Source organism: Diceros bicornis, chromosome 11, assembly GCF_020826845.1.
Source record: "Diceros bicornis minor isolate mBicDic1 chromosome 11, mDicBic1.mat.cur, whole genome shotgun sequence".
Lineage (NCBI taxonomy): Eukaryota > Metazoa > Chordata > Mammalia > Perissodactyla > Rhinocerotidae > Diceros > Diceros bicornis.
Window position 1 is genome coordinate 32,162,188 of NC_080750.1, and position 26,276 is coordinate 32,188,463.

At 35.9% G+C, this 26,276-nt stretch overlaps 1 protein-coding gene across 1 annotated transcript in view; it reads right to left on the reverse strand.

Moving 5' to 3' along the window:
- The window catches only part of INPP4B (inositol polyphosphate-4-phosphatase type II B), a 599,434-nt gene that overhangs the window by 91,802 nt on the left and 481,356 nt on the right, over nucleotides 1-26,276 (reverse strand). The window contains exons 16-17 of the mRNA XM_058550121.1: nucleotides 20,603-20,806; nucleotides 4,865-5,024 (exon numbers count right to left, since the gene is read on the reverse strand). Coding sequence (XP_058406104.1) covers nucleotides 4,865-5,024; nucleotides 20,603-20,806 — 364 coding nt within the window. The remainder of the gene's footprint in view (nucleotides 1-4,864; nucleotides 5,025-20,602; nucleotides 20,807-26,276) is intronic.

Below are 26,276 nucleotides of genomic sequence, written 5' to 3' on the forward strand. Positions count from 1 at the left end.
GAACAATAGGTCAAATTTAGCAAGGTTTATGAATATCAATGGAGTTAGCAGTAAAATGTGGCTGTCACAGTAGCTGATGTGAACTTAGATATCATTAACAGAATAGTATCTAAAAGTAGGGAGGTGGTCCTCCTGTGTTTCTCTGTGTATTGATGCTATTCCTTTGAAAAATGACCAAAAAAGTGGCAATTCAAATAGGACAGGATGGTTGCTTTCAGATATGTTAAGCTAGAATGTGGAAAAAGGAAAGTAAATTTGTTTATTTTTTGCAAAGGATTAGATCTACGCCCATGGGTAAAATTAAAGGAAACATATGTAGATCAACATCTGGAACATGCCACTCTATAAAATGCAAATGGTTTTGTATAAGTGGAGATGTGGATCATAGGCTAGGTGAAAATGGGCAGAGATATTGCAGGTAAGCTTCTTAACATAATTTAGGAGGTTTAATTACACAATCTTTAAGGGCACATCAAAATCTAAGATTCTAATATTCACTGATTTTATCCTTGAGTCTTCAATTTATTATGAAATTTAAGGCATGTGGTACTACGCATACAGTGGATGCTTATAAGTATGTTTTAGTGTATGGAAAATAAAAAGACAATCTTGTTCAGTAGGGAAATATATAAATATAGATAAGCTATGAAAGTTCGGAGTAGTTATTCTATTATATTTGTTCAGAAGAGAAGAAAAAGTTTTACTTCTCTCAACACTGTTTGTATTAATCTTGAAAAGAAATTCATAAATGAGTAAGATATATTGTAAAATCCTGGATCTAAAACAAACAAAAAACCTTCAAAACTACAGATTTAAAACATCATTAAATTAATACATTGTAAAAAGAAAATCTGCAACTTTAAATGAAAAATATCTGCAGGTTATGGAGGAACATAAAAAAATGGATAATGATAGCGAAAATTCAGAAGACCATCTGTTTAACCATGTTATATATATACCAGCAAAACAAACACAAATTACAGCTAAAATGTACAAATAAAAGATGGTGATCAAGAAAGAAAAACTGTCATAGGATTGACTTACCGTATGAGATTTCAAAATGTATCCCAATACAAAACACAATAGCCAAAACCATATGAACAGAATAAAAATTCCAGAAATTGATTAAAATTATTTGCAGAAGTTAATATATAAAGAAGAAAATAAAACAAAATTGATACAACAGGAGGAAAAGAGTCACTACTAAATGATGTGGTAACATGCCTACCAGTAGTTATCACATCATACCTTTCAACAAGTTCTAGATTACTCAGATCGTTCACTGAATCACTTCATTTATTAATTTTAAAAAGAAAAGAATAAAATGGCTCCCCTCCCACCCCCTAGCTACGGGCTATTGAATAATCTAGCCCATAAATTTGGGGCTATTGAAGAAATGGATTTTATCATCAAAAATAATATTTTAAAATATAATATTAAGTTATATAATGTCAAGCCTCACAAATAACCAGAAATTACAATTTTTCATCCAATGTGGCATGAAAGCAGTGAAAATATTTAAGGCTGGGAAGACTAGTTAAAAGGGTGCTTGTAGATACTGCTGGTGAGAATATCTATCGTTAAAAAGAACCATCGAAATGTTCCTACCCACTCCAATGTTGGTTTCTAAATACTATTGCCAATAAAAGAAACTAGCATTCCTTGGAAGTGGGTGAACCTAGGCCTGGGGCAAGGAAAATAGAGATAAGCCTAAAGTGCCTCATGGTGCCAGAGGGTGAGTGAGTGAGCAAAAGAAAGAAAGAAAGAAAGAAAGGGGTTGTAAATAGCCTGTGGCAGGGAAACCTGTCAACAGGCCACTGAAACCAATCTGAAAGAGCTCCCAATGGCTACCTCTAGAAAAATTTGAGCCTCAAATAAACAATAATAGTATTGGATTATAAACCAAAGAATAAAATAAGTATTCATGAGTCCACACTGATATAAACAAATAATTGTATACATAAATACATGGGAGAGAAGGGATAACTCTTCCTTATAAAATAATTCCACCTCTAGCAATCTAATTTAGGAGAAAATATCTGAGATGTAGTTAAAGACAGATGTTCAAAGATGCTTTTGTGTTAATTGCAGCATTACTATAATAATTAAATATCTAAAAAAGTAGTTTCTTTTTTGATGAATTAGTTTACAGTCATTATAATCTCATTTCCAGAGAATAATTATCAGCAAATATTCATAATACAATGATATGCAGGATATCAAGAACTACATCTACATTTATAATGTGTACTCCAGTCTGGTTAGCGTGTGTGTGTGTGCGCGTGTGTATAAACACAGGATATGTGTAAAATGTCTATGTCTAATTGAAATAAGAAAATAAAAATCATACATAATCCCATTTGTTTTTCTTCACAAAGTTTCTAAATTACTATTTTTTCCAATAAAATTAAAAAATACAAGTAAATTGGAGTACATATCATCAATGAATGTATATCTCAAATAGCTTCATCAAAAATAGTTCCGGGGATAGTTTGGGTAAATACATGACTTCAGGTTATTCATTTGCTTTATATTAGTTCAAAAAGCCACTGTTAATTTCTCTGCTGCATTGCTTTATGTGACAAAAATCAGAGTAGAAACTAAAAGTGCTTTTTTATCAACTTCAGAAGACTTTAATAAAAATAATAATAAAAATAAAATATTATTTTTATTAAGTAAAAATAAGTATCAATATTTTGTTAAATAAAAGTAAATTTTTATTAAGTAATTGAGCTAATCAATTCCACTCCAACATCTAACATCCATAACATATTTTAAGTATACTTAAGCACACATTCATTTGTAAAACATCTATTTATATACGTTAAGCATCCTCTTTTACGTACCAATGTCCTCTCCAAAACATGCACTATATATACAATTGTCTAAACACTTTAAATGTCAACAAAAGTTCAACTTTAAATTTTTTGGCAATGTTAAATTAAATAATTTTCAGACCGAAGTATGTATTTTATTTTACACATTAAAATAGTGTCTTATCTCCTAAAAATGTTTATAACACAAAAAAGAATGGATGAAATAAAGATGGATAACAAAGTAAAAGTAATAAAATCGTTAGAGGGCACTATGTTGTAATCTGACTCTAATTCAATCTGGTTGTGAATTCTACATTGGCAGCAATTTCTATCTGGTTTCAGACTATATCCAAAAAATGCCTCACATTTAAATGAAAGCAATTCATCTAATTTTACAGATGACTCATCTACCAAATACTTTTACTTTTTAAAGTAATTTTGATCACATAAATACAATTTTCTGATAAAACACGAGATATGAATAAAATGTATAATTTCAAGTATTTTGGAATTCCATTCTCGTCAATGAGAAGTTTTTAGGAACATCAAAACAAAAAATTTAGCCAAATCCAGTATCCCTTATCTTATTTCTGCTAAAAAATATTATGCCTTGAAAACCATCAATGGACAGAATAAGTCACTAAAATGGATTCTGCTCCCTTAACTCATTTTCCAGAGCACAGCATAGCGTCTGGCTCACAGGTGATAGTCGATAAGTGTTCAATTAAAAAAACTGAAGTATACTATTTCTTTATGACATAAGTTATGACAAGCTTTCATTTTGATTCATTTAAAGTTATGGAACTGGACTAGATTCATTACCTAATAAACTGATATTATTAAAAAAGAAAATCCTCATATACAATTAGACCAAGTAGGTATGAACATAGAGAACATTAGTGTAAACTTTCCAGCTACGTTCCACAGAGCATGAGGACCATCTACAATAAGAACACTTTAGAATGTCATGGTTTACAAATATGATTTAGAAATGGTTCTACTGTTAATCAAGTGATGAAAGATTGATGTTTTGCATAATTAAACTCCTGATGAAAATGTGAGTAATGAAAAATCAGGAAAACAAATTTAGTTTCCTAAGTGTCCATATTTTCTTAAGACTTATTTTCTTAAAGTGAAACGAAAAACAGATTTCAGAAGAAGAGGGTAGGGCAACACTGTTTATTCTCTCCAAATACTTAAAATATCTAGCAAAAGAGCTGGGACAACTCTAATAGCAGTTCTTACTACCATAAAGAAATGCAGATATTTGTCTTGGTTTTTATTGTCGAAATTAATCAAATTAACAACAACAAAAAATTTTTTAAAGCCATTTATAGGCACAACCGTCGTTAAAATTTTGATTATCATGTTTGCTAGTCAACCTTGTAATAAGCTATACATTTGAAAGTTATTTGTCCATATACCTGTCTGTCTATCTAAAGACACACACATACACACTCACATGTGTATGCATATATACGCATGTGTGTGTATAGATGTATTCATGAAAATCCAGACTTACTAATAGGTCTTTGGAATAATGCACAAACATATTCTTCTTAAACGGAATAAAACCTTCTTCTATTTTTTTGAGATAATTCATAAAAATATTCCTCAGAATAAGGAAAAAGCATTTTATCATCTTGCATTCTTTTCAGGAATTATGATGAGGTACTGTGTCCTGATAACCCTCAAATTTTCTAAGAGTTTTAACAGCAGATGCTCGTTTTTCTTCCTAATAAAATTTTGGAGAAATGTGTAGAAGTAGATTAAACTATGTCAGACTCTTTAAAAGAAAACACTATTCTTCTCTCAAGAAGGTTTTTATGTAGCAAAAGAAAAAAAAATGAGCATTGCAAGCAGTTCTGAAAACAACTGAGAAGCAATTTGATAAATAGCCTTCCATCACCCAAGCCCGAGCAGTGGAAAAGCATGCTATCAGCACTTTCATCAAAGGCACTATTGACTCCTCTTTTCTATCTCATTTTATCATGACTTTCTCATTTTGTTTACTCAGTCAATGACTGGGAAAAAAAATGATTCCTTACCCCTTGGATGAGTTATGATGGAGTCCACTAAAGAAGGGTCCTTTTCTCCATTTTTGCTGCTACTGCCGCCGCCTCCACTGCCACCATCTCTTTCAATCAGCTTATCCACCATAGCAATAACGCAGTTCAGGCTCTTCCCCACATTGGCCCACACCCTATCCTGAAAAGAGCATGAGTATCACTACACATTTTTATTGCAAAAACAAGATAAGGCAAAACTTGATGAATACCTTTTAGAGAAGCAGGTAGAGAAGCTATCATAAGAAGGCAGACTGAGTGACTAGCTCTAATATTTCCATTAATTTGGCCAGACTATGGATATACAAGAAATCTATTTTCTCTTAATAAAGCAAAATTTATGTTATAAATCATTTTATTTAGCCCCTTATTTTTTCTCTGTCATAAAGCAATGATGAACTACCATACAATATTAATCCATAATTGAACACAAATTATGACATTTTAAGCTGGAGATATCTATTTTCCTTATTAATATTTAGTAAGAAAGCAGAGACACTAATATTTTTAATGAACGGCCATTGCCTGCATTAGAAATTCTTGCTTTTCTTTTTATTGTAATAGGATATACATAGCATAAAGTTTGCCATTTTAACCATTCTTAACCGTATAGTTCAGTGGCATTAAGTACATTCACGTCATTGTGCAGTCATCACCACCATCCATCTCCAGAACTTTTTCATCTTCCCAAACTGAAATTTTATACCCTTTAAACATGAACTCCCCATTCTCCCCTCCCACAGCTCCTGGCTACTTTAAGTAACCATCATGCTACTTTCTGTCTCTATGAATTTGACTACTCTAGGCAGTAGATGTTCTTAAAGTGTGACCTTCAAATCACCTCTGATGGAATGATCTAGAGAATTAAAATGCAGGTCCTTGGGTGCCATCAAGTCAATCAGAACCATTGGGAAGAAGGCACTCTAAATTGAAATGCTGACACGTGACCCAAGTGCTTCTGACCACACCAAGTCTGAGAACTTCTACTCAATACTATATGCTTCAGCTACGCAATAAGTCATTTTGGCTGATTTTTTTCCTAAGAAGCAGCCCCTACCACTAAGGGACCTCTTTGTCACTAATCTTCCTTGTTCTGATTAGCATCTATTTTTGTTTAGGGCAATACATACCATTGAATTCTCCAATTCATAAAAATTTCTATTTTTAAATAAAAATTTTAAATATATTGGGCCAGCCCTAGTAGCCTAGTGGTTAAGTTCAGCGCACTCCGCTTCAGCGGCCTGGGTTCAGATCCTGGGTGCGGACCTACACCACTCGTCCATTAGCGACTATGCTGTTCTGGTGGCCCACATAAAAAAGAAAAAAACAGGAAGATTGGCAATGGATGTTAGCTGAGGTTGAATCTTCCTCAGAAAAAAAAAAAAATTTAAATATAGTCATCATTATTGTGATATCATCCTTGGCTTCCCTCTGGCTCCTCTTTCCACATCATTTACATGGAGGCACTGACTCCCCATCTGTGACAGTTAATTTTATGTATCAATTTGACTAGATCACAGGCTGCCCAGATATTTGGCTAAACATTACTTATGGGTGTGTTTGCGAGAGTGTTTCCAGCTAAAATTAGCATTTGAAGTGGTGGACTCAGTAAAGCAGATTTGCCCTCCCCAGTGAGGGTGAGCATCATCCAATCCATTGAGGGCCCGAATAGAACAAAATGGTGGAGGAAAGAAAATCTGACCCTTCCTGCCTCATTGCTTGAGCTGAAACATCAGTCTTCTCCTGCCCTCAGTGCTCCTGGTTCTCAGGCTTTTAGTCCTGGACTGGAACCCACACCACTGGCTCCTTTGGTTCTCAGACCTTCAAACTCAGACTGAACTACAACACCAGCTTTCCTGGGTCTCCAGCTTGCAGATGGCAGATCATGGGACTTAGCCTCCAAAATTGTGTGAGCCAATTCCTTATAACTGGTTCTGTTTTTCTGGAGAACCCTGATTAATACACCATTGCATAAGAACCAAATGGATTTGTGATGCATTTCCTCATCTTGCCGTAAAGCAATCTTTTGGCAGATGCTTTCTCTGTAACAGAGCTATTGCAGGCACCTGGAGTAGCACTTAATGCAAAGATAATATGCAACTAAAATACTTCCTTAGTGGTTTATACATCTTTTCCCAAATGTATATTTTTTACCGAAGTTAATTTTGCTAGTTTATAAACATATAAACTAATTCAGGGTATGATAAATCTAAGAAGAAAGGATAATAGTTGAATTCAGGTTATTTGATGGTTGCTTGTAAAGACTAAGTTAATTGAATAATTCAACTACACTAAAACAAATATGGGAGTGTACTGACGTGCATATTCTAGCTGAAGGGGAGAAAGGGTTTAGTAGAAAAACAGCATATTCAAAGATAAAAAAGGTGAGAGGTTCACCTACGTGACATGCTACCTATGATACCTGAAAACCACCTCATTTCTGGGCAACTAACAGTTGGTTCATCTACAATTTAGAATGATAATTCATGCCCTGCCAACCTCACCATGCTGCAGTGGAGCCAAATGACATGGTTTCTATGAAAGTGCTTGGTAAAATTATTACAATTTGGCAAAATCACATCCTATCCTTGCTGGATTCCCTAAATGAATCAAGCTTGCTTTTTATCACCCTGTAATCTTGAGTGTGAGATATGCCATTAATCACAAATAATCATAACAATTTTTCCCCTAAAAGCAGATCTCTCCCTCCAAAGAATTAAAAGCACGTCCCTTCCGCTTTTAATTAAAAGGGAAATTTAGACACCAATCACATCCTTAGATTATATCATCCTCTGCCTGTTGTCGGAGAACATGAGTTGGAGGTGCCACTGAGCCATGAACCAGGTGACCTAACGAGGCTCAGCTCTTTCAGGAGGAAATGCTGGGGCTGACTTCTTGACATCACTCATACTGGAATTTGGTAAAAAGCTCACATTCCAGACCACAATAACAGACTAAACGGCCCCCATTCTGAATATGCCTTAATCACCACCACCAACCGCATCTTTAAAGGCTATTAAATTGAAAAATGAAGCAACTCTCCAACTAATACTGGAAATAAGCTCTGCTGTTGAGGGAAAAAGGGGGAAAGGATTGCTCTTAATTTTCCAGATTAGCTTTGTACATCAGGTAAGTTTTCAACTCTTTTCCTGCTGCCCATGTTGCTTGAGAGGAACTTTATATTTCATCAAAGATCAAGTAGTATTGCGTGCTGCCTTTCTCATGTAAAGGAATATAAGGGACGGATCAACTGCCTTTAATCACATCTCTGAAGAGCCTGAACAGAAGGTTATTGAAAAGGATAATTTTATATTCTACACCTATATATTGTTCTTCTTCCTATACAGATACCTCGAGCTATAGGTTTCTACTGGTAGAGAAAGTAACCTTTGCAGACAGTAGAGAGATCTTTATTAGCATGAGGAGCAGAGCGAAGCATGTTCACTGACCAAGACCAACAACCATATAGTAAAGGGTTACGTGGTACACAGCAGAAAGACATTTAAGTCATTAAATGCTTCGAGGACACATGAGCTGGGAGGATGTTTGTCGGGGGTGAGAAATTGAGCAGTTTCTTATGTAACACTAATACACAATTCATGCATAATCAAATATTTTACTGAAGGCACACTCAGCAGCAGACCCTGAGCAGACTCATTCTATTCTTTATCTTTCGGAGAGGAAATCCTGCTTGGCTGGTGGTGAGGAAACTCTAAATTTTGCTGGTCATTGCTTCCTTCTCTTTTATGGCATCTACAAAGTAGATTCAAGTTATTGATTCGCACTTCTGTCTTTACTACTAGATTATGAGTTATTTGCACTACATTGCACAAGGCCTGGAAGAAAGGCAGAGAGAGAGGGAGGGAGCAAAGGAGAGAGAAGGAGAGAGGTGACTTTAACCCCGAGACAGATTGAGGGCTGCTATTTATATTCACCAGTATACGAACATTAGCTGCTTTAACCTCAAAACCCACCAAATAAGTTAAATATTATTGACTCAGTTTTTAGAGATGAGGAGACTTCAGGTAAAAGATGTTGAATAACATTCAACATTAACATGCTATAACTGGAGTAGAAATTCCATTTGACTCCAAAGACTTGATTCTTCCCTATGATTTCCCACAGAATTGTGGCACACAGTAGGAATTCCTTTTCATGAAATCACCAGAACTCTGGGGACAAGCTAGAGAGAGGAAGGTCAGGAGAGGGAACCTGGGAAGGTTTAGGTAGAGGTGTGTGTTACCTCACAGGAGCAAGATTAGGTTTCAGCTATCTAAGACTTGAAAATGAGCCCAATGGCAGATTCTAGACCAAGAAATGATTCTACAAAAAGGACAAGACATTCACATGTACCATTAAGTCTGAAACAAAGAGTGCCATATAATCAGGATGGAGCAATCACTTGGCTAAAGGGTCAATCAGCTTGAGTCAAAGGACATTAGTGGCCAACATTAATAGAGACAGTGTCAGTATCAAGGCCCAAAATCCATTCATGTGACCGGTATATAAAACAAGGAATAGGTTTCAAGGAAGAAAGATGATAATTCAATTCCTAGGAGACTGGGGGACAAGATAACCATTTTGGAACTAGGATGCTAAAAATGAGTAGGCAAGATTCGTGAAGGGGAGCCTTGACTATCTGATTTCTCTCCTAAACAAGCCACGTTCCATAATATCTCTGTGAAAACATATACACAGAGGAAAATAACCAGCAACAATACATTCTTACTCTGATGATTTTTACTCACTAGGCCGGTCCACATGGGAAATTCTTTTTTCCTAGACGGCCAGTATGGTTGGGGCCTACTCCACTTTCTTGCCTACTAAAATCATACGATTTGTTTCTGAATGCCCTTGTGAAGAGGAAAGGCTGGTTACAGAGGAGAAGACAATGAAGCACAAGAATGTGGCTGCAGCATCTGGTGCTTGCAGCCCCTCCGTTTTTCAGGCCAGGCAAGTATGAACAGCCTCCAGATCCTGTGTAGTTCGTTCGCCACAGGAGAGGTTTACAAACAAAACAACCACCTATCAGAAAAACAGATCGCTGGACCTTTTCCCCTGAAAATAGGACCCATTATTCTGCCATGTCTCCTGCTGTATGAAGGAAGCAATGAAAAATTAGTGGGCTAAAGTCTAACCTTGGTTAAATTGAGCCTAACTGGTATCCTTGGCCCTAATGGAACCTTCAGACAACCGAACTTCTTGAAGGTGAAGTGGCTATAAACTTCTTCTCAGCAATGAGGGCACAAAGTCAGTGGGGAACTAGCAGCAGTATTTATTCCATTCTGAGTCAGGTGCTGATCTTGGTCTTTATTTATTTCTGGGTTAGGACCTAAGCTAACACACAGGTCAAGCCTAGTGCAATAGATGCGAAAATTTGATGGATGTAGCAGTGAATAGCCGGGGGGACATCTCGCCTGGCAGAGTGAGCCATGAGGGCAGAAGACGTGGTGCTTACTCAGCACGCCACACATTTATGAGGTCGGTAGCCTCAGGAGAAATCCTGACTACTTTGGATCAGCAATTAACTTGAAAAAAAAAAGTTCAGCAATACTTAGCTGATCAACTCTTCTAGGGCCGATTTTTCATCAGCAAGAATATGAAGACTAAACCAGAGCTGATATGGAGGTCCAAAGCAGGCCTGTTGTAACTATATCTCCTTGCACATTTTCCCACTTGTTATCAATTTCCGAGGACTTTGATCAGAACCAGCCAGTGAATTAACAAGGCCAATCACATCTTTAAAAGAAGCTTTGGTTTACCCTTGAGTTGATTGAGAGCAATTTGCCCTATACTGGCCTGGCTCCTCAACACCACAAATCTTTGTTCCTTCAATAGCTTGACAGCTCTTCTTTCTGAATCCTAACTTCACCCAGACTGTTAGGAGAAAGAGTTGCACTTAAAATACTCTGTGGCACAAACTGGCATATGTATGGCCCAAGCTCCGTAATACACACAAATCTGCACACACATATATAAACACACACACATCATGCCCACTAAAAATAGCTAGACATGTGACATCCACCAGAATTAAGTGAGATTCTTTGCTTCCTATTGATCGTCCTGCTTAACTTCACCTACTTAACCACACCACTGGCCTCACCCTGAAATTCAGTTCCTAGTCACACAAGTGGATTCAAATAGTCAGCCACTGTATCCAGTATCCACCTCTGCATATTTCCCTGGTTTGGATCTTTCCCAGACCTGTACTATTAGCTACCATACAATCAGATCTACATATGAGTGCCCCGTTCATCTTGATCAGTCACCATGCCCACGTCATCACTCCTCTGATCAAAAGCAGGCTTAGTATCCAACAAGTATTTATTCTTCTCTCAGTCTGTAGTTCGACCTAGATAATTCTCCTCATTTCTCATTAGTCTTCAAAATGAAAACTTCATCCGGGTCAGTCTCCTTGCTGTCCTAGAAACATGCTGTTAATTAGCTCAAGATATATTTTCTGGGCATCTGCTACATGCCTGCTCAGGGCTGGACATCAAAGATATACAGGAAACCTTGGAGGAACTACTATTTCTATCTTGACACATGCTGCTTTGTTGCTTAGAACGCCCTCTCCCTTATCTTCCATCAGTCCAAGTTCTCACCCTTTCAAGTCTCACCACATCCAAGAACTGTTCATGCTACTCTCTCTCTGCTTAACATATTTTTCTTTCTAATAGACAGTGGGCACTATGAAAAAAATGACTGTTATTTATTAATCCTTTTATTCTCAGATCCTAGTACTCATCAGATGACAGATAAATAAAAGAACGAAAAAATGAATAAATGAATAAAAGAAGGAAGGGATGATTTTTTCATCTTCTTCGAGTTTAGTATAACTTTTCTCTGAATCTTTTCAACATATTTAACATGTATTACACAACCACCTCCATTCTGCGAATATCTTTCAATATCTCTGCTCTTTTATGAGTGCTGGCCATTCACTTAAATATGATATGGCTGTTGAGGTCAGAATCCATACTTTATACTTAATTTGTTTTCCCCCAAGTACCTATAGCACTGCTGCACACTACTGATGCTTAATTAACATCTGTTGATTGACCTAATAACCTGCTACTTAGGAGTAAAAAGAAATTAAGACACAACTATAAGAAGTATTATCACATGTGCCTTCAAATTAAAGTTAGAACTAAGCTCAAACTCTGAGTGGCTGAGTTCACCCGAATAAATGCCACATCATGCTACAGCTTTCAATTCATTGAAATATTAAATAAAGCATTTGTTTAATAACAAGTAAAAAAATTCTACTGATCAACTAAAGCTTTTAATTTTAAACTGGTAATTGGACGTTATCTGCACACCATTAGATAGTTGCACAACTGGTTGAATTATATGACATTATCAGCTGCATACAACCAATTTCCAGGATTGATTTTTTTTTTTTAACTAAATGTACTCTCATATATCCAGTCAATAGTCTGCCTGTATATAGCTCAGCATTTCTTTTAACTATTCTTTTACCTATTCATTAAATTTTGATTCAAAAATTTCTATTTAGGAAATAATGTCTCACTGTTCATATTAGAATGTATTAAAGTTTAAGGGCACTCGATTTAAATGTAATCATAAATTTCTAAAGTATGTGTCTGCAAGTTTGTATATATATTATACACAGGCACACCAAAATATCTGACATTGAACCAGGCATTATAAAAGTCAAGAAAGTATCCAAGCCAAATGATGGTATCCAACATAAAACCACAGGAAAATCACCACTACATTAATAAAAATAAAATATCTTTGTTAAAAACACTGGTTTGAATTGTAGAATGAACTGCTCATTCTGCAAATAAGTCCATTCACTTATTCCTACATTAACTCTGAAAAAATACATCGAACAAGTATGTTTAAAGTACTCTGCCAGGTGCTATAAAATGGGACTGAAGGTGAACGTATTTATTGCATGTGGGAAAATCTAGAAAGTGGCAGGATTTCATGAATATGCATGCACATAAAGATTTCATTTGGGGTTTCTTTTCTTTAATAGAACATTTGTACATTTTAATGGACAGTCATGAACTTTGCTTAATCACCTTTTGTGGACTTTAATACCAGATAAGTATTCAAAGCACTTTTCTCTTGGGTGAAATGGACTGGAGAAGTTCAGGAATGTTTCCCATCCATCAAGAAAACAGATGATAGAACACATTCAGTTGCCATGTAGGGAACAACTGGCCTAATTCTCCCTGTCTTTGCCTGCCCTTTCTGATGAGAAGAGTGGATGCTTTCAATGCCCCCACCTCATAAGATTAACAAAACCATACAACCTAATTATGTGTGACTTAGGGATGAAAAAGAAAAAGCTGAGACAAGGGGAAAATAATTGTTTCCAATTCATGTTTGCTAGGAAACATCTAAAATTATTTCTGAGAACTAGGATCTTTGTAATCAGCACATGAATAATCAAATAAAGTTAAAATTGCCACCACTGTGTTTCTGGAAGCTTCTAGAGGGTTTAACTCATCATGTTCCTAGCTTTGGTCATCTCTGATGCTCTGTGTCCATCTTAAATTTTACTGCTTTCTATGTTTGGAGATATTTTGCAGATGACTTGAATAGTCACCTCAGAATTGACTATGACACTGGGAAATATGCATTAAGGAGAGAGAAATATAACTGGGTACTTTTGACTGGAAGAGAGAAACCAAATTCTCAAAAGATTTCATGAATTCTAGTGGGGGAAAAGGTACCTGACATAGTACAGAGTTATATTACATTTAAATATTCTGATTTTCAAAATAAGAAGGTAAATAGGAATAATTATTTGAGGTCAAATTTCAAAGTCATTAATTTATTCTACAAATGAGTATTAAGTATCTTTTATCTGCAGGTGCTCTGCTAACTGTGGGGAAACAAAAGTGACCATGACATTGTTTTTGCCCTTTAGGAGCTTATAAAGTTTGTGAACACATTGAAGAATCAGAAATATAAACTACTGATATAATTCACTGTTCATAAGGCTGTGTGATTATGAGACACAAGAATGATGTTTTATTATACAAAATGTTTTGGAGTTGAATATGATATGTATGTATATATATACATACATCTCTGTCTATCTATAACACAAAAATTGGAAATAAATGGCCATAATTTATTGGACACTTTACTCATTTAGATAACTAAGCTATAAGGTATTTCTTTAGAAAAGTTAAATTGTAGGTTAGTATTTAGGTGTCTATAAGAATTAATTACCTCTAAAGAATAAGAATGATTTATTTCCTTCTTATTAAGATCAGGTCAGTGGTTTCACATAGCATAATTCTAGCCAGTCAGAGAAGTGAACAGAATCTCTTTTGAATACCAATTTGCATAGGTACCTCTGCATTACGCACAGGCTGAACTATTTCCCCTAGAGGAAGGGTCTAAGATGGAGACAGAAGCTAACAAGAGAAGTTAGGAATACAGATCACTGCAGACTGCGTGTGGAGGTGTCTGACTACATATGTTTTGTCCTCAACAGTTAGTAATATTTTGCAACTATCTGTGCTCACTGCTACCAATTATGGCAATATCAATAGTTCTATCAATACTCCTGTCAAGCTTAAGCATTCATATTTGTTCTAGACATCATTAGAGAAAAGTGTAGTACAAAATGAACTGTGAGATGTCGGTAAAGAATATATTAGAAAGTGGTTCATGTAAATCTTACTCCAAAATACATCTTTAGAAATAATGAGTTACAGAGAAACCACAATTTTTCAGGTTATATACAGACTTTATTAACAGGATGCCTAACATAAATATTACTGTGAATTTGTGCTATTGTTTCTATAATCTATAAAATTATTAAAAGTTGTTATGGATTAATGTGGATCATCTACTGTGCTGATGTGACATAAACACATTTTACCATAATAAAGCATAGCAAATGATCTCGTAGCTTAAGAATGGAAACTAAAATTTAAAATTTGATTTACATTTACAACATGAAAAAAGGAATTAATTGGGTAATTTGGATGCTGAAATGTTGCCTGATAAGGAAATGTAGTTCAACTAAAAAATGGGTTTGAAATATGGATAAATAATAAGAATAGTTTTCCTAGTTCTTCAATTTGCTGAAATGGATGAGAATATAAAGGATCAGAAGTTTATCTCTTTTTCTTACATAATTTTTTGAATGAGCATAGGCAGATTTAGCCCTAAACCCATCAGTGTAGTAATGCTGAAGTTAAATCACAGTGTTCTAGAGAATAGTATGATTACTGGAAGCCACAAAAACTGGGTCAACTTAATACTTTGGTTGGATGACATGCTTTCATGTTTTGGACAAACTAATCTTGGAATCCCAGCTGCTGGAAGCATCTGTTGTAGAGATGTAGAGAAAGAAAAGCAATATGTCATCTTTACCAGCTAAAAGATGTAGAATGCTATATTAGTCTATTTCTTTGCACAGATTGTCATAAAATCCCAATATTCCTTTGGGTTTAATTGTTTACTAACTTTTCAGAAAAATAAAACTTTAAAGCACTCAATCATTTAATAAATAAAACTCAGCAAGTAACAGACATTTTTTTGGCTAGTGACCATTTTAGTTTCAATCTCTTCCATATTAACTAGATAATCATTATCCATATCTATTATCATATGTCATCAATTTTGCCAACAAAACAAGTCGGAAAGAGAACAGTCTTACATTGATTTAGAATTCATAAAGATTCTCTCTCTTGACCTCAGAGAAAGGTTTATATGTGAATCAGCATATTAGAATTTGAGTAATTTACTAACATATATTTATTTCCAAATATTTATTATAAGAAGCTAAATGCAGTTATTCAAGTTAGGTAATTATTAAAACTACAGTCACTATAAGAAATTAGATAAATAGATTTTTAACAATGGAGCTATTTTAATCTTATGTGCAAACCTAAACCAACCTAGGTGATCAGAGAATATTTTCAGATGATATCACAGAAATCCAATTAAATTAATTTAAAACAGTGAATTATTTCAGAAAGTTGACTAGACTTGCAATCAGTGCTAAAACTTTTCTAACACCTAATTAACTAAAAAAAGTGGCACACAAAGTTATGTTTCCAACTCATTTAAGAGAAGTCTCTACAGGCATTTTCAATTAGCTACATTTTCTTTGCATTTACTCAACTTTTCAAAGTTAGATAATGCTTTGAAAATAATGTTAAATGGTTATGACTTTGGTGAAATTTCTTTTTTTTTTTTTAATAAGGGATTTCCATATCTTGACAAAGGCATATTTTTAATAGAAAGTGGTTGCTAAGGATAATCAATAAGCATGTTAAATAACAATCAAACGACTATTGTTTGCAAATAGAGTAAAATTATATTAGAAAGAGAGAGTTAAAAGTAACTTTTCTGAGTGGGAAAGATTTTCCTTGTAATTGTGATAAATTTAGACAAAGCATTTATATGCTTTCTAGAAACAGTGGATTCTAGAGGAAATTCAGAAATTATGTGAATGGAGATAAAGAGGGAGATGTAGATCTTCATTATTACCCTACTCTTTTGCCTCTGAAGGAAACCGAAAAAAAAAAAAACCCAGCCAAACAAAGAAACAAAGACACTCCTGCATCAATGGGAAGAAAAAAAAATCAAGAAGGCTTTTTTTTCCCTTGGGTCAAGATTACCAAAGAATTCCCAAGAGAATGATCAACAGTAAGCCAACAACCATGCAGACACCTACTGCAACCTTGGTTGGCCCCTCACAAGGACTGGAATTCTTCCTCATTTTTTAAGATGTTGCTAATAAGCTCCTCTACTCATTTTCTTTGGTGCCTATTTGAAACTTTCATCACTCTCTTCAGCCTATCCTCCACATTCCCTTCTCTTTGCACATTATTCTCCTTTAAGGATAAAGAAACCATCCAGGTTAGGATCCAAAATATATAAAGAACTCATACTATTCCATAGAAAAAAAAATTTAAAAAATGGGCAGAGGAACTGAATAGACATTTTTCCAAAGAAGACATACAAATGGCCAACAGGTACATGAAAAGGTGCTCACCATCACTAATCATCAGGGAAATGCAAATTAAAACCACAATGAGATATCACCTCACACCTGTTAGAATGGCTATCATCAGAAAGATAAGAGATAAGTTGCTGGCAAAGATGTGAAGGAAAGGAAATCCTTGTGCATTGTTGGTGGGAATGTAAATTGGTGCGATGACTATGGAAAACAGAATGGAGGTTCTTCAAAAAATTAAAAATAGAACTACCATATGATCCAGCAATTGCACTTCTGAGTATATATCTGAAGGAAATGAAATCACTATCTCAAAGCGATGTCTGCACTCCCATGTTCATTGTAGCCAAGATACAATAGCCAAGATATGGAAAAAAATCTAAGTGTCCATTGACAGATGCATGGATAAGGAAAATGTGGTATATACACTCACACACACACACACACACACACACACACACACACGGAATATTATTCAGCCATTAAAAAGAAGGAAATCTTGCCATTGTGACAACATGGATGGACTCTGAGGGCATTATGCTAAGTGAAATTAATCAGATGGAGAAAGACAATTACTGTATGATATCACTTATATGTGGAATTTAAAAAAGCCAAACACACAGAAATGGAAAACAGATTGGTGGTTGTCAGAGTTGGGAAGTAGTGGGTGGTGGAAATGGGTGAACGTGGTCTAAAGGTACAAACTTTCAGTTATGAAATAAATAAGCTCTGGGGATCTAATATACAGCATGGTGACTATAGTCAACAGTATTGTATTGTATATTTAAAGTTGCTAAGAGAATGGATCTTAAAAGTTCTCATCACAAGAAAAAAAAGTTGTAACTATGTGAGGTAATGGATGTTAACTAAATTCATAGTGGCAATTATTTCCCAATATATACATATATCAAATCATTATGTTGTACACCTTAAACTAATGCCATGTTACATGTCACTTATATCTCAATAAAACTGGAAAAAATATTTTAAAGAATCAAACAAACAAAAAGCCATCCAGCCCCCCCCCCCCCAAAAGTAAAGTCCATCTTTACATCCTTTCTGCAGTCTCAGCAGAAGAGTGTACTTCTGCCTAGGACTTGTCCTCCACCTGTGCACTAGAATTGATTCTCTTCTCTCTTTGGTCATCTCCTCTCTGCCTCTCCAATGGCTTTTGGAGTATAAACATACTCAATTTTCACCATCTTTAAAACAAAACAAGTAAATAACTCATAATAACCACATACACACACACACACACTCTCTCTCATCTCTCCCTTTCTCTCTCTCCCTCCCCATATGTCAGCTAATGTGTTCCTGTCTAAAAGGGCATCTCATCCTCTTTCTTGAATGGTTAACTTCTATTCACATTTAAATCTAAGAGTTATTTCTGGAAATCCCACCATGACCACCAGACTCCTGCTTTATCCTGTGTACAACCCTAAGTTGCACTGTAATTGCCGTTTGTCTCTCTAGAGCCCTGAAGAGGTTGTGGAGTTCTTGAAGCCCTGGGTGGTTCACCTCTGTGCCCAGCATGCAGCACAGTGAACCAGGCAGAACAGGTGCTCAGCGACACCCACTGAACAGGACGGTCCACCGAAACCTCCTCAACTCACCATACGGGTCCCACACTAGTCCTTCTTTTCCTATCATAAGAAGGTTCTGTAAATAAAATTTTGAATTATCTTCTCCCATCTGTCTCTTTCCAACTTTTGCCACTGCATTTTCTAACTATTTGTTAACATAGGATCTCAGACCTAAGGATCTAGTGTTACTTACCTTCCCATTTGGAGCACCTACAATATAGAATCTAAAGAAAAGGAAATAAGGAGGGAAGGAAGGAGAGGGACATTTTTGAGCAGCAGGAGGAAACCAAGGTGTGGGGGAGGGCTTGCATAACACAGTGAGGTGAAAATTATGAAAAAAAAAGATACCCAATTCCAAATTCTTACATGATTTAATATAAAAATGGTAATTATTTGTCAAAAGGTTAACACTATGTTTAATTAAATGAAATACAAGTTCTTTTCTATATCTATGCAAACTCTATAAAATTTGCAACACGCATTGTATGATAGATCCACTTTCTCCATTTATCTCAAGGGATAGTATTGATCCTTATAATAAATTATATAATTTACATATCTTAAAAAAGAAAACATATGGCAATAATACTAAAGTAACACAATGTGTTTGCCTAGGCCTTTTCAGGTAATGGTGCATTATTGCACAGGTAAATCATTTATCTCATGACCACCCTAAGAGCAAAGCAGAACAGGCCCTGTTATTTTCTCTTTACAGTTGAGAAAATTGAACTTCAGAGAGGTTAAGAGGTGTGCATGCCTTGGAGCTGTGAATAAATTGAAGAAGAAGGTAAAGGTAAAAGGGAGAAATATGAGATTTGCTCTTTTGAAAATGCTTCAGCAGGAGAAATGCAATCTTAATCAGCAACAACAAATACTTATTCAGCATTTACCTCTTGGAATCCAGGTCTGTCTTTCCTGTGATAGAAATTTTATCAAAAGAAAGAGCTGGCCTCACTTCACAGCCCTTCAGACAGCAATTTTTTTGAGATACCTGGGCCTTTCAAATAATTTACTCCTGGAACACTTTTAAATTCTACAGTGGCAGGAAAAAGAATCGTTAACTGTTTAACATCTAATACAGCTAGCATGCTATTTTCTTGGTTAAATATATGATACAGTAAAGAGCTGCCTTCTGCGTGTGTGTGATGTGCATATACTTTGGAGTGTTCTTGGATAATTAATATATATTGATTCAGGAATAACACACCACTCTCCCCTCATCCAGGACCTTCATGTGTCGCTCGTCTTACTCTGCCCAACTAGAGTTCCTGTCACCATGTTGGCTTCTTTTGTTGATTTGCCTTTACTAGCTATTTTTTTCAGATGCTTTTATGTGGCCATCCCTCTGCCAATTTTAGAGCACCTGGAGCAACATGTTTTTAATACTAGAATCACGAACAAGAGGAATTTAAGAGATCTCTGTGTCCACTGCCATTTAAATGCTAACACTTTTTATTATTTTTTTTTTGTGTGAGGAAGATGAGCCCTGTGCTAACATCTGCCAATCTTCTTTTTTTTTTCGCTGAAGAAGACTGGCCCTGGGCTAACATCCGTGCCCATCTGCCTCCACTTTATATGGGATGCCGCCACAGCATGGCTTGCCAAGCAGTGCGTCGGTGAGTGCCTGGGATCCGAACCTGCGAACCCCGGGCCGCGACAGCGGAGCGCGCGCACTTAACCACTTGCGCCACCGGGCCGGCCCCCTGCTAACACTTTTTAAAGTATGTGCAGAACTAAAGCACTGAATTGCAACAATGAAAATACTTCCTGCATCCAAGTAGAGAATTATGGATGATTTTTGACTCTTTTTCTAAAAAATAATTTTAATGGTTTATATTACCTTGGCAGTAAATGAGGAAAAGTATTATCGAGTCTTGTAATTGTGGCATCTTTGCTTTGATGACATATTCTTCATTGTATATACATATAGTAAATATATTTTTGCAAATATATCAATAGCAAATAAATTTTTATGTCAAATAAATGTGATCAGGAATAAAATTTCCATTTATAATTTTCACCTAAGGAAAAATGTGACCTATTTATCCACAATTTGTGTTATGACTGCTTTCCAACTTGTTTTGATGAAAAGCAGAGATTTCTTATCATTCTTGCTTTACTTCTCAGGACTAAACATCAGGAGGCAAGCGATGTCCAAAAAAAAAGACTTACCCACTCTTCCTCATCGTAGTCTGAATGATGTGGTATGGAATCTTGCCTTCTCATCAGTGGGGGTGGGTCCTGGGGACTGCTCTCCTCTGTGCTGTTCTTAGGAGAGGGTGGTTTCTTAAGGATGCCTCCTGGCCTGGCAGTGTAAAGTGCTAAAAGAGCACTTCTGACCAGCTGATCCTTGAAGGCATGTACAAAAAGCTCTGTCTGGAAAGAAATTGACAAGAATTAGAAACAGCATGGTAGGCATCTCAGCCTATGCTATGAAAAGGTCAATTGTGGATTTGTTGGCACTCAAGTGGTATGGATGGTGGAAAAAAATCAGGCAATAGAGAGAAAATGATTCACACCAATCAATGGAAAATAGTTTGGTTTTGGGTTGCTGCCAAGGTCTTGAGTGCTCCTGTTGTAAAAGTTAATACTGAGGTTCTATATGCACTATAAACACCATCTGTCTCCTCAGCCCCTTATCTTTTAGTTCCAAATCCTGTCTTTGGAGGCGAATTTCACTGGGGATAATCATTTGAGCACCATCTACCTGCTGCATCTTTCAAGCAATTTCAAATATACCTTAAAAGAAAATGTGATCAGACTATGTATATTTTGTATTTTAAACAGAGTTAAAGGCTAAAGAAAAGACATCTTCCTTAAAAAACTAGAGGCAGGAGATCTTTTTTCTTTTTAGCATTACAGACAGATTTCAACAGTAGAGATGACATACGCAGTCTTCCCCATGAAAACATTTGGCTTTTATTCCTTATTATTAACCTTAACTGTCTCTCCACCAAATGGTTCAGTAATGCTTGATGTTAACGAGGTTACTGCGAAACTTGCCATGGTAGATTTTACAAGCTGGTAGTAAATACCTAGTAAGTACTACAGTAATGACAGCTTCCTAACAATAAAGAACTTTACAGCTGTACTTTGCAATTTCCTGACGAAATGTTTAATAGCTTCCCCCTGTAATATACTGGAGGGTGCAGTAATTGATTGTCTGTATTACAGTACACTTAACATACACGTGGCCTAACAATCTGTTCAGTCAAAAAATAGAGAAGTAACTCAAGCACTGACCCATATTGCTAACATACTCATACTTTGTAATCTGTTAGTAAGGCGCCCTTTAATTCATAGCATTATTTTGAATAATAGTTGATATAATCACCATTTAATGAGACACTCTTGGATATAATGCTGACTTCACCACAGCTGTCCCTCAAGGCAGTCATTTATTGGTGTACTCTCAATATGCAGTCAATGGTGCCATGCCTAACTAGTGGTTACTAAATTGTCTCTAACTCTCCCTGTTGTATCACACAATTAAAGAAAACCAGTTAAATCACATGCAAAACAAGTGCCTAATAAGATGATATCATAGCTACATAGTTAATTGTTTGCAATAGATCATGAAATTCTAGAACTGGAAGGACATTAAAGTAGACCTCTTCATTAACCAGATAAGCAAACTAACAAAGAAGTGTAGTGACCTGTCCTAGGGCAGACTGCTTAGTGGCAGCACAAATGGAACAGATCTCAAGTTTTCTAACAAATTCAGCAACTCTGCCCCTTACTGTACAACACCTACCAGCCACTATCAACCTAGATGCTTCTGTCCTTCTTCCCCTTCTTCCCTAACCCCAAGCTCCCCAAGTGTTTTGAATAGCAAGCAGCCCTCATAATTAATTGTGTCAACAACTGCCAATATGACTATCTTTACTGCTAAACTTTATTAGATGTTTTAAACTCTTTAAATCTATTAGTTATATTGAAGGCACTTTGAAAGTAAGTAGACAAGAAATACAGGAAAAAAGAATATATAAGAATAAAAGCTTGGAAAATATTTTGATAATAAATTAGAAAATCAAAATAAAAAGGTAGCTTTTTTATTTTAAAAAAAATTGATGAAAAAGTTGGTTAGACAGTACTCAGACAAGTCAGTGTAGTTAAAGCAAAATGGAGAAATGTATTGTTTACATAATTTTCCATATAACATGGATGTGTCCATGGATGTGAATTTAAATATTAAAAATGTGAATTTACTTCCATTCAGCTTAACTAAACAATTTCCCTGTTGATAGTTCTAATAAATTCTTTTGATTTATTTTTAGAGCAAAACAGCTTGCCTTCTTTGAATTCCTGTTACTACAGCACCAGTCTCCATCACACTCACATAATTACTATGTAGCTGAATATCTATTCACACCCAATGAAATCTTCTACAGTTCTTATAATCACCCTCATTTTCTTCCCACAGAGATTTCACTTCATTTATTCAGGTCTCATTTGGGTCGATTTATCACCAAAGACATGGGAAATAATACAGTAGATTCTTGCAGTTGTACAACCCAGAATTTTTGAGGGGTAGCTGAAAATAATGCAAAAAATCTTAAACAAACACAATAATAGCTGATATTTCACTTTGTGTCTATACTGAAAAAATGTATTTGGCTCCTTGGAAACTCTCTGGATTACCAAGATCCTGTGCATGGAATCACATTTTGCTAGAAAATAGCAGAGGCCAGCCCGGTGGCATAGTGGTTAAGTGTGCGTGCTCTGCTTCGGCGGCCCAGGGTTTGTAGGTTCGGATCCGGGGTGTGCACGGACACACCGCTTGTCAAGCCATGCTGTGGCGGCATCCCATATAAAGTAGAAGAGGATGGGCATGGATGTTAGCCCAGGGCCAATCTTCCTTAGCAAAAAGAGGAGGATTGGCATTGGATGATAGCTCAGGGCTAATATTCCTCACAAAAAAATAAAAAAAGAAAATAGCAAAATATTCCACTGTAATATCCATGTGACCTGGAAAAATCTTAATTTTCTTGACCAGCATTACTTAGTAAATATAGACCAATGTAGACTGTGATGTTTTACAGTCAAAATAAATCAGCTTAAAGAGATTAATGTGGTCACTTAACCCCAACACATCTATACGTTACTGTTCTTGCAACTGAGATGATAACAGGAAAGTTAAAAGTCATGGGAAGGATGTGACCATGTTTCTGAGTCGCCTATTGACTTAGAGTCCTGGAAACTTTTTTCCTTTTCTGGTTCAGCTCACACTACATTAAATGAAAGAAGAAAGGCTGTCTAAATGTTATCGTGAGAGTAGGCCAAAAATTTATTTAAAATATTAGTTTAATAACATAGTAAAGAGGCATAAACTCTGAACCTAAGGCAGATCTATTTTATTTGTTTGATATTAAAAAAAGAGAGAGAAATGTTATTTTAAAAATGAAATGTTTTCTTGCCTTATTGACATTTTCCCAATTCATATTCCCATACAAGTATTCTTCAAAGTCACACAGAATTATCTGCAAGCATAATACTACTGAAAATTACTTCTCCTGGGGATGAATTTCTTAGCTTCCTGAATATTAACGGCAGAGGAATAGTTAGGATATGTTTGTTTAAAACCACTCTTTTTAACTAGAGATGTCTATAAATTAAGCAAAGTCTCTGGGGCCGGCCTGGTGGTGTAGTGGTTAAGAGCGCGTGCTCCGCTTTGGCGGCCTGGGGTTCGCAGGTTCGGGTCCGAGGCGCGCACCGATGCACCGCTTGTCAAGCCATGCTGTGGTGGCGTGCCGTATAAAATAGAGGAAGGTGGACACAGATGTTAGCCCAGGGCCAATCTTCCTCGGCAAAAAGAGGAGGATTGGCATCGGATGTTAGCTCAGGGCTGATCTTCCTCACACACACACACACAAAAATTAAGCAAAGTCTCATATTATTTAGAATCTCCTTATTGTCATTGAAAAAACTCAAGGCCATGCCTAATCCCAACCGCAATACAGAAGGCAAGGGCATAAACAAGTGATTATCATTTTAGCAGTCATGTATATGGCAAGAAAGAATCCTGTTAATTTTGAAATTTGACATGCTTTAATTATTTCATTGGGTAATGGTGCTAACTCTGACATCAGTGCATTGATATGTGTTTGTGGTAACATTCCCTAAAGGAAAGAACATCCAACTTTCAGCCAGGAGAGTCACTTGACATCTGGGCAGCTTATCCAAATTATCCACTTGACCTTGGCTAAAACACAGAACCACTTTTCCCCAATGTGTACAAAATTACAAAGCCTACCTGTGAAACCCTCATGGGAATTCATTGTAAACTGTAAAGTGAACTCTTTACACTTTTCTTTTTCGACTGTCTTTTTCAGTTTCCTTTGTTAATTCATAGTCCCCTACTCATCCAAATGTGGTAAGTGGACCCTAAGATACCTTAAACCACTTACTTTTTTTTTTTGGTGAGGAAGGTTGGCCCTCAGCTAACATTTGTTGCCAATCCTCCTCTTTTTGCTTGAGGAAGATTGTCACTGAGCTAACATCTGTGCCAATCTTCCTCTACTTTATATATGGGACGCCTGCCACAGCATGGCTTGATGAGTGGCACATAGATCTGCGCCCGGGATCCGAACCCATGAACCCCAGGCCGCCGAAATGGAGTGTGCTGAACTCAACCACTGTGCCACGGGCCAGCCCCTGATTTATTTTTTTTAAGCTAACATTTCTTCTTTTTCAGGATGTTATCCAAGGCTACCAATATTAAAATGTAGACTTCTGAGTCCTAACCGAGAGCTACTGAATCAGAATTTGTAATTTTAGCAAGCTCCCCCAGGATCATTTACGGACATTTTGTGATGCTTAATAATTGAAATCCTCTGTCCTAGCTCAGCCTATCAATTGCTATGAGGATGATCTACACAAATCATGCCTCCTCAACAACCTTCTCAGTACCTACAGAATAGAATTTCTCTTGGATAAATAACTAGGAGTGAGACGGATAGATCATATATATACTTATTAACTTTATGAGACATTGCTGAACTGTCTTCCAAAGTGTCCAAATAATTGTCTATCCATCAGTGATCTATGAAAATTGTGGCTGTTTCATATCCTCCCCAAATCTTTGTATGTTCAGCCCTTTTGATAGCTGTGCTAGTGGGTGGTTAGTGGTCTCTCATTTTAGTTTTAAATTTGCATTTCCCTAATACCAAATGATGATGAGCATCTCTGCATGTGGTTCTTTGCCATCCATATAGTTCCTTTGGTGAAATGTCTTTTCAATTCTTTCGCCTATTTTTTTTTTTTTACTTTTTTTTTTATTGCAGTAACATTGGTTTATAACATTGTATAAATTTCAGGTGTACATCATTATACTTCTATTTCTGCATAGATCACATCATGTTCACCACCCAAATACTAATTACAACCCATCACCACACACATGTGCCGAATTATCCCTTTCGCCCTCCTCCCTCCCCCCTTCCCCTCTGGTAACCACCAATCCAATCTCTGTCTCTATGTGCTTGTTTATTTTAATTCAGTTGTTTGTCTTACTATCAAGTTGTAAGAATATGCTGCATATTCTGATACAAATCCTTTGTCAGATACATATTTTACAAATATTTTCTCACAGTCTATGACTTTCCTTTTCATTTTCTTAATGGTTTCTTCTGAATAGTGTCTTCTGAAAAGTTTAATGAAAGTTTTAAATGTTGATGAAGTCTTATATATCATTTGTTTTCTTTTTTTGTTTTTTGTGATTTTTGTGTTCTATCTAAGAATTCTTTGTCTAACCCAAGAGGACAAAAATTTTCTCCTATGTTGTCTTCTAGAAGTTTGTTTGCTTATTTCTTTTAGCTTGTATATTAAGGTTTATGATCCATTTTGA